This window comes from Chaetodon auriga, chromosome 9, assembly GCF_051107435.1.
Source record: "Chaetodon auriga isolate fChaAug3 chromosome 9, fChaAug3.hap1, whole genome shotgun sequence".
In the NCBI taxonomy this organism is placed as follows: domain Eukaryota; kingdom Metazoa; phylum Chordata; class Actinopteri; order Chaetodontiformes; family Chaetodontidae; genus Chaetodon; species Chaetodon auriga.
Genome location: NC_135082.1, coordinates 28,675,867 through 28,685,100, shown reverse-complemented (window position 1 = coordinate 28,685,100; position 9,234 = coordinate 28,675,867). Strand labels below are relative to the sequence as shown.

General features: G+C 48.8%; 2 protein-coding genes across 4 annotated transcripts in view; one reads left to right on the top strand and one right to left on the bottom strand.

Moving 5' to 3' along the window:
* The window catches only part of LOC143326005 (polyadenylate-binding protein-interacting protein 2-like), a 5,475-nt gene extending 4,845 nt beyond the window's left edge, over positions 1–630 (bottom strand). Inside the window, exon 1 of the mRNA XM_076739457.1 lies at positions 532–630. The gene's annotated coding sequence lies outside the window, so the exon portion shown is untranslated. The remainder of the gene's footprint in view (positions 1–531) is intronic.
* A 1,132-nt stretch (positions 631–1,762) lies between these two features.
* matr3l1.2 (matrin 3-like 1.2) overlaps positions 1,763–9,234 on the top strand; it is a 15,278-nt gene continuing 7,806 nt past the window's right edge. For 2 of the 3 annotated variants that reach the window (XM_076739680.1, XM_076739678.1), the window contains exons 1-13: positions 1,763–1,882; positions 2,878–3,846; positions 5,762–5,823; positions 5,910–5,948; positions 6,521–6,618; positions 6,776–6,828; positions 6,916–7,032; positions 7,145–7,270; positions 7,352–7,528; positions 7,645–7,769; positions 8,054–8,411; positions 8,721–8,903; positions 9,106–9,202. In XM_076739680.1, the coding sequence (XP_076595795.1) occupies positions 3,061–3,846; positions 5,762–5,823; positions 5,910–5,948; positions 6,521–6,618; positions 6,776–6,828; positions 6,916–7,032; positions 7,145–7,270; positions 7,352–7,528; positions 7,645–7,769; positions 8,054–8,411; positions 8,721–8,903; positions 9,106–9,202 (2,221 nt within the window). In that variant the 5' untranslated portion in view covers positions 1,763–1,882; positions 2,878–3,060. Of the gene's footprint in view, positions 1,883–2,874; positions 3,847–5,761; positions 5,824–5,909; positions 5,949–6,520; positions 6,619–6,775; positions 6,829–6,915; positions 7,033–7,144; positions 7,271–7,351; positions 7,529–7,644; positions 7,770–8,053; positions 8,412–8,720; positions 8,904–9,105; positions 9,203–9,234 lie in introns of all 3 variants that reach the window. The other variant, XM_076739679.1, reaches the window with a different exon arrangement.

Here is a 9,234-nt window from a genome sequence, read left to right as displayed (position 1 = left end):
GACAGACAGACAGACAGACACACAGACAGGCAGACACAGAGACAGACACACAGGCGGACAGACAGACACACAGGCAGACACACAGACAGACACACAGACAGACAGACAGACACACACAGACAGACACACAGACAGACAGACACACACACAGGCAGACAGACAGGCAGACAGACAGACAGACAGACACACAGACAGGCAGACACAGAGACAGACACACAGGCGGACAGACAGGCAGACAGACAGACACACAGACAGACAGACAGACAGACAGGCGGACACACAGACAGACAGACAGACAGACACACAGACAGCCGTGAAGAACAGATCTGACCGGTAATCGGTGAGCAGCTGCTCCGTTATGTCAACGGTCAGGGCCGCCGTGATGGCCGCCGTCTGACAGCCGTTAGCAGGCAGCTAACGGCTGGCGCTCAAACGGTGACCAGAGCAGAAGGAGCCTCGCGGACTCACCGACAAACATTCAGCATCATTTCAACACTGTGAGACGACGAGGCGCCATGTTTAAATCAGTACCTGACCACCTGAGTTCTTCGACGGGGCAGACGGTCCTCTCTGTGTCGATCTCAGCTGGAACTGTCATGGCCGCGCTGCCTCTGTTTGTTTACATAGTCTACGTCACTCCGTGCACGCTTGTGATTGGATAAATAGCTGCGCTGCCTTCATGTGCCACATGCCCGTTCAAAGCAAAGCGGCCGCAGAATCGGAAATTAGGTTAGTTCTCTTGTGTCCGTACTTAGTGTCATCGTTTCTTCCATATTAATAATTAATTAAGCATGTATTTGTAAAAGGAGACAGTAGCACTAAAAGCAGAAAAAGTGTTTGACTGTACGGAAGCCGATTTCTGCCAGAAAAAAAAATATTAGCAGTGACAAAATGAAGTTACTCACAGTTTCCTTCAAATTATGAGATTTACTGAAAACAATTAATTACTCGTTACATTACGCCAAAATTATGACAGAATAAGACAGAACTTTAACTTATTGGGTCAAAATGACAAGATTTAGGAAGACGAAGAACAGCCATGTCTGTGCATTTTTCATTTTAATCTCTATAAACACAAATCGGCATATGAATACAGAAACTATAGGAACTGAAAAGATTTTGGCATCGGAAGAGTTCTGAATGTTATCAGGATGTCCACAGTTATCAGGATGTCTGCTGGCCACACCGGAGGCTAAATCATCAGCCGATGGGTTCTGAGAGTGTTCTCCTATGAACCAAGAATAAAAGGCGTAACTGTAATCAATCATTACAAAGGGTCTGGGTTTTGTGACTGCATTAAAATGCCTGTAATAGAGTGTCTGTTTGTCAGCAGCTCAGTGTTCAGCTCAGACAGGAAAGCAGACACACGGATGATCTGCAGAAGTTTGGCGTTTCATCTTTGTTACCATCACTATGCATGTTCACTTGATTTTACTTTTTTCTTATACTTTCACTCATTTTTATTTTGCTTGTTTTCTATGTAAATCGCTTTGATTTAATAGAAATAAACTAATCGTGTCAGGAAATGGTTTCATACGTTTAAACGTACACTGACGGGCGATGTCCATCTTCATATAATGACAGTGGGATTTCTGTTGCATCATCATCAGCTAAGAAGATAACGCTCCTTCCACCACCGCACGTCGAGTAAAGACTGGAAGTCAGTTTGACCTCAGCGCGCTGTCACTGCCGAGGTTGCAATCGGCTACTCTCGTCTACTTTCGACTGAAGCCGCAGTTCAAAAGCTGCTCGGCCATGTTTGCTTACGAAAACAAAACATCGCGATACTTCAGCCTTCCAGTCCTGTGGTACCGTCGCGTTGTACGAATGCAGTAGCAGCATCAGCTAGCTAGCTATCAACAAAGCTTTCGGAAAATTAAAGGTAAGAGTGTTTATGTTCGCAGACATAAACTGCATTTTATACATTAGCTGATAGCAAAAAGCCTTATGTTAAATTTGCCCATCAGCAAATTGGAATCTTGAGTTTCCACGTTAGCTAACGACTAGCATTAGCATGTCGGAACAGGCTAGCCTCAATGCAGGCTAATGACGTTAGCAAACGATATCTGGTAAAGTTAGCCTCGACTGTGTAGGACGGCCTCTAGCTTAACGTGTCTGAGTAATTATCGTTTTTATTTGATATGTAACCAGTGCTTACAATTGTTTATAAGTAGCCCTGTATGAAAGTGTATTAGCGGATTTAGTTTGGAAAGTTTAAGCCCGACGGTAATGTTAGCGAGCTAGCACCGTCAGCTCACAGTAGCTGCTTGTTTAGCACAGGTCGCGTTTTTCTGCTGTTCTCCATTCAAAACTTGTGGCTTAAACGTGCACATGACAGCAGCTTTTCCAGATGTTCACTGGTCAGATTTTAGTCTGAAAATGTTGCTCGTTGCTGGTTTACCGTCGTTTCTTTAGTGAAACCACACGGTGTATTTACGCGGTGTTTCGGTTCAGCTCTCCCCTCTTTCTTTGTAATTGGACACTGTTTATATTCCTTTACGTTTCCATCAGACGGTATCAAACATAATTCACAAGAGGCTTATTTTATCAATCACACCCGTGTGTGACTTTTGCACTGGTTCTCAGAGTTTCTCTTTGCTCGGTGAGGATGTCTCCATCACAATCTGTTCTCATCAATTCATTTCCTCCCTCCTGGTCTGAGGTGAATTTGAGTCTTTATAGCCTGTCCTGTCTCCTTTCCTAGCCCTCTTTAATGCCTCTCATATCCCAGAAGTCACAGCTCACACCCGTGACCGTTGACTCAGTCATTCGCTTCCATTTGCTGTACATGCTGCTGTGGCTCCGTCTCCACTGGCTTGTGTTTTCTTCGTAGAGGCAGCGTTTGAAGAGTGTCTTTACCTCATTGTGTTTCAGCAGAAATCAGACATTCTCCAGAGAAGAGGAGTTCCCCTTCACTTTGACCAAGTTTACTCTTTACACAAGACATTAACTGACATTTACTTCACCCGTCCTTAAGATACAGACTCTGCTTCGTGCTGTATCTTGACTCACCTGTCCTGACACGTTTGAAGCCAGAGAGCAGCTGCTCTTCGTGACGTCATGTCTCAGAAGTCGCAGTCAGACGGAGGTCAGAAACACTTTGCTGTGGGTCGGGGGCTCCTGGCTGCCGCAGAGACCTTGAACTTCAGCATGAATGAACAGCGGTCTGGCCGGCAGATGGGGGGTGTGTCTTCAGGCGTGGGGGTGGGCGGTGGTGGCGGCATTGAGGGCCAGGATGTCAGCTCCCAGATGTCCCGACGTGGCGGCGGCAACCATCTTGGCAACACCATGAAGCTGTTTGCCAGTTTGGGGCTGTCGCCCTCCGACCTGGATGCTCTAGCTGAAATTCCTGAGGAGGACATCAGTGTGGAGACACTGCCGCGCATCCTCATGCAGCTCAAGAGCCGCAAAGGAGACGCAGGAGAGCGGCGGGTGGTCTCCTCCATGTCTTCTGACTCCACGTATCGAGGAGGAAGGGACAGCTGGGACAACATGCACGTGGGCAGGATGGGCGGTCCTTCTCTGGGTCAGGGCTCTGCCCGGACCCAGGCCTCTGCAGACTTTGGGTACAGTTCCCTGCAAGACGTCGCTCCCGGCCGGGGCTTCGGCTTAAATTACAGCAGCAGCGGTGGTGCGGGTGGGACCAGAGAGAGGCCGTACTCAGAGCTTTCCCACCACGATTCCTACAATAGGCTCGGCGTGGGGCCGCCGACATCCGACTCCGTCTTTATGCAGAGGAGGATGGGCTCCCCGTCAAATGGAAAAGTCCAAGACTTCTTGGGAGTCGCGCCCTCCATGTTCCCCCACGTGTGCTCTCTTTGTGACTTTGACGTTCATTCCACCATGGTGAGTACCGTGCAGCCTCCTTCCTCCTCTCTTCTCGGACTAACTTTAAGTGTTTCAGTTCAGGCACCTGAGTTCAGTCTTCTGTCCACTTCAGTCAGTGACAGGTGGTAATCATCCCTCAGGTTTCCAGTGACTGGAGGTCCAGTTTGCATCGTGTAATTTCCTTGTTTAAATCACCTTACAGCATGTACAGTGTCCTCATTGTCTTACACTGACACCTGAAGCTCTGTAGTGTTACACAGTCAGGTTTGGGTCTCTTCAGTCTTCACCCAGCCGCAGATCTTAAGTGAGTATTCTGCCCAGAAATTCAGGTCTTGTTCTATCTGTTCACCCTCATGTCAGCATCCTCCAGATAGATTCTGTATTTACATCTTTTACGACTCATTTCTACATATGTGACACCTGAAGTTAGCCTGAAGAGATGAGAGTCGGTGCAGTCCAGTCTGACACTGTGTGTCCTGGACCAATCAGCAGATGTTTACCTCCAAATGTCTGAACCTCAGTATCAGCTGTTAAATCCAGGTGTTCAGGGTCAGTGGTTCCTGAGTTCAGAGGTTAGTTTAGAAGAAATAAAAGATGTCGTCAATAATTGTTCATCTTTAAAAAACACACATTAGCATAACTTCAGTGTGGATCTTTAAGAACTGTATTTGTTGTTGCTCTCAGCTGACACCAGCACTAATGTATCTGATATCAGTGTGGATGAGGTCCAGCAGTGTTTTATCAAATCTGAATCCGGTTCACAGTCTCCGAATTGAACCTGAATCCCTTATTGAACCTCGTTGGGGTAGTTCGTTTGGTGGAATGAAGACGTCTCTCGGTGAATAACTCGGTCCTGTTTTATTTCCCTCAGTATCAATGCTGAACCAGAGACTGTGCAGAGCTGACGGCTGTCTGTGTTTCAGCTCAAACTGAGCCTGTGTGGCCTTCATGAACCCTGTCCTGACTCAGTCTGCTCAGCTTCGCTCACAAGAACAACTCAGTGGAAGTGACACTCACTCCACTTATCATCAGCATCATCAGCTCAGTAGCTGATGGTTGTGCAGGAGGCTTTGGTTGTTAGCTGCAGGTGAGCTGGTTGTTGCTCTGCTGCAGGTGACAGCGGCAGCAGGCCGAGCACTCGTCCTCCTCCTCCTCAACGAGAACACGACTTCTTACTTTAACGTGACGGACAGAAGATCAGTATTTAAACTTGTTGCTTGTACCTTCATCCTGAGCTCCATGCTGCATTAGCATTACATCTGCTGCAGTTTGGTTGACTTTGGTGAAGCATTTCCACAGTTCAGAAGGTTCAAGCTTAAGTGGTCGGCCATGTTCAGCAGGCAGTCTTGTTAACGGCTTGTGTTAATTCCCGCCAGCTTTTTGTTTGTCTTTGCAGACGTCTGAGTCAGAATGAGGCTTCAGAGACAGTCAGATCAGAAGAGATCGATGACGAAAGATTCAATAAGGGATTTGTTGACGAAAAAAAGTACTGTACCAATTTGGAACCAGATCCAAAATGGAAGGGGCTGTTGGAACCCATCCTTAGAAATCAGCTGATATTGGCCGTCCTGTTGGGCTGGTGGGGTCATTGGACGAGCTTCTAGTTATCATCATCATAATGACTTTCCCTAATCGTCCAGTTCTACTTAGCGTGGAGTTCATGGTCACCTTTCAGGGGGACAGCGCAGAGCAGATTGGTCAGCAACTTCCAGCAGACTCCACTTTATTTTCTGCCTACAGCTCCTCCATTCACAGTTATCACTGAATTTCTAATGAGTCCACTCAGTCAAACTGTGAATTGGGGTTTTAAATTGGACTGATGACCTGTTGCTTCTGTGGTTAAGAGTCAGAGTTGACCCCAGCTGATATTTGGGTGGACGTTTCCTGTAACAGAAGCTGATATGACTTGCAGTAATTGTGTTTGAATGTGCAGGAGTGGAACCAGCACACTAATGGACGCCAGCATGCTGAAAACAGGCGGCTGCTGCTCAACATGTGAGTCTCTCAGATACACGCCGACACACACACTCCTCAGAGAGGTCCATGCTTTCTGGAGATTTAACGTTGGCTGAATGTTTCAGGTATCCGGACTGGGACCCTGGTATGTCCTCAGGCAGAAGGTAAGAGACGTCATCACGGCCATCACTGTATCTGAACAGAGCTCATGTTAGTTAGTGTTACTGACATGTTTTCCATGACAGAAAGTTAACATGAGGTAACGCCTCTGTTTGCTGTCCTCCCCACACTCTGGAGGTGAGTTCTTGACTCTGAATGCTTCAGCTTTCACCTCCTCCTGCCGCTGGAGATGACCATTCAGTTACTCTCTGCAGTCTAAAGGTGCAGAGAGTCAGATATGGACAGAATTTCTGTTTAAAACATCCAAAAATGCACTAAAAATAAAGAATGAAGACGTAACAGTTCCAACGTTATGTCCAAAATGTCTCTGTATTGTGCTGCAGAGATATTTACTGTTAGCATGCTAACAGCTAGCTGCAGCCCGTCCTGTCCCAATATCACTTTGTACCTGAAAAGGTGACAGTCTGACAGCCCCCCCCCCCCCCATTGTTGTAAGCAGTTTTGATTATGATTGGTCGACGTCAGAGTGAAGCGACCTGTCACGTTCAGTCAGGGTCTGTCCTTCCTGTGTTGGTTTGCTTGGATGACTGACTGACAGCTGCTGTCTTTGTGGCAGTGGGAGTTTTCTGGACACCCCTAACCTGTCCGCAGGGCTGCTTGGACCTGCCCCGGTGTCTTCAGTCCAGCCAGCCGAAGGGATGTCCTCCAGCTGGGGTAACACACCACACGGGAGTCTCATTGTTATTATTAACCTGTCTGCAGGACAACAGACCCCCAACAGCACGTCTGTGCTTACAGTGATGTTTTCATAGAGTCTGCAGCAGCAGGTCAACATCAGGTGATGTTAACAATCAGTGTGTTTGTGTGTCAGGAGGAGTTGGAGGTCCTGGTCTGTCAGGAAAGACCCAGTCTGGACAAAATAAGGTCAGTTTGACTCTTCTTCTACTCTGTGTTTTATAGCATACGTAACATTAGAATTGTTGGACTGACTGACGTGAAATGTGTCCTCAGCTGAGAAGCAGAGTGGTGGTGGTGAAGTATGACAGGAAGCCTCTCAGCAACAAGACTCTGTTCGCCTTCACCGAGCCGTTCGGCTGCCTGAGGGAACACCTGGTCCTCAAGAACAAGGTGAGGCGACAGTGGTGCATCGTGCTAAACCGATGGCCACGTTCAGTTTCGCTGAAACACTCAATCATCCGTAGTTCAACGTTAACTGACTCAAACTCTTGATCTCCATCAGGCCTTCTTAGAGATGAGCAGTCACGAGGAGGCTCTGGACATGGTGAACTACTACGAGCAGCACCCTGCCTCTCTGTACGGGAAACCCCTCAGCTTCTACCTGTCCCAGAGGCTGCTGGTCATTGAGGTAACGGCAGCCATCACGGCGCTGTGACACCGTCCAGCTGCTTCCGACTCACGCTGACCTTCTGTTGTGCTTCGCCTTCAGAAAGACGAACGGTCGTCAGACAGGTCGATGGACAGGCCTGCCCGGGAGGTCAAAGGTCACGGCAGCCAGGTGGTTTTCTTCTCCAACCTGCCCAGAGAGGAAGAGAAGAAGAGGGAGCTGCTGACCATCGCTGGACGCTTCGGCATCGTGGAGAAACACCTCTTCTTAAACGACCAGGTAACCCGGGAGACGTCTGATGTCCTGAAGTCTTTTTTTAAAATGACCCTTCATAAAGTTAGTTTGATCTTCATCACTCCGTCTGTCTGTGTCCCCCTGTCCATCTGTGTGTCCAGGCGTTTGTCCAGCTGGGGACTCCAGAGGACGCAGAGATGCTGGTGAAGTATTACACCGTGAACCCGCTCACCATCAAAGGAAGACCAATCCGCCTCAACGTCTGCGCAAAGTACAAGACCCTCAAGTGAGTACGAAGCCTCAAAACTCACCTGTGGTCACCTGATTACCATGAGAAGCTCTGAAACATCTGGGTCGGCCCTGGTGGAGATCCAGTCGTGTCCACAGAGACCCTCAGACACGTAGAAGCACCCGGTGTGTTTTTCAGGTGTAGGTGAGCTGATTGTTGTCACCGTCTTACCATTGGGTCACCTGTGGACGGTGACGTGGTCACATGGTGTCGTCTCAGCCGTGGACGGTTCGTCTTTGTTGCTCTGTGGACTGAAGCGAACCACAACATTTGTGTTTCAGTGTGAATCGGAGGCAGGGGGGGCCTGCAGGAGACCATCGGAGCCAGAGGAGCGGCGGAGCCAACGCCGCCTCCTCTGCCGGCTCTGGAGCCAGGACTTCCTCCAGCTCCCTCAGGCCCCCCTCAACCAAATCCTCGTCCAGCTCCAGGACCAGAGAGGAGAAGAAGAAGGAGGAGAACAAACTGAAGCCTGAGGAGAAACCAGCAGCAGCAGCAGCAGCAGCAGCGGAGGAGGAGGAGGAGGAGGAGGTGTCTGGAGTCATGGAGGGGGAGGAGCAGATAACCGATGGAGATGCAGAGGGGGAGGAGCCAGAGGGAGCAGAGTCTGTGGAGGAGTCTGAGGATGTCCAACAGGAGGAGGTGAGAAAACTGACAAACATGAAGGATTGCAGTGAAACTTTATTTGTCACAGAAAATGACGACAGTGACGAGACGATGTCATGAAGTGTGAGCCTCACACTGAAGGTTCCGCATGAGTCACTGAACACAGCTGATTATTGACTGATTGATTACTGATTGATTAAGTCTGATCATTAAGTAAAGTCAGTCCTTCAAACAGCCGCTGTGATTGGACAGAGAGGACATGAGGTCACGTGTGTTCAGATGTGTTTGAGTTCAGTAACATGTTTTCATTAAACACGCCGTCTATCGTCGCCTCGTTACACACAGCTTCCTGATGGTGGTGATGTCATCGGTGATGTGGGCGGGGCTGACGGTGAGGCCAAGCAGGGGGCGGAGTCAGAGGGACAAACAGAGCCAACAGAAACAGAAGAACAGGAGAACAAAGAGGCGCAGAGCGCAGAAGCAGCAGAGACTTCGGAGGCGGTGGACGGAGACGCACCTGCAGACGTGGTAATGATTCTTACTGCTGCACCACTGAAGAAGAAAACAGTTGATGAGGCTTCATTCACGCTGTTGGACTGCACGTCCACAGGCACGAAGACATCATGTCTGTGGACGTTCTCTGAACAACAGAAGGACTCTTTGTTCTTTGAAACACGTCAGGGTCCATTCAGTAGCTGTTCAGTTATGGTGACGCTTTGTTGTTGTTCAGTTTGATCAGGACTTCCTGGAGAACATGGAGGACTTTGTGACGCTGGACGAACTGGCAGAGGACGAGGACAAAGCAGAGGGAGAGTCTGACGCCGTCGGTACGTGAACAAGACGAATCATTACTGAGCTG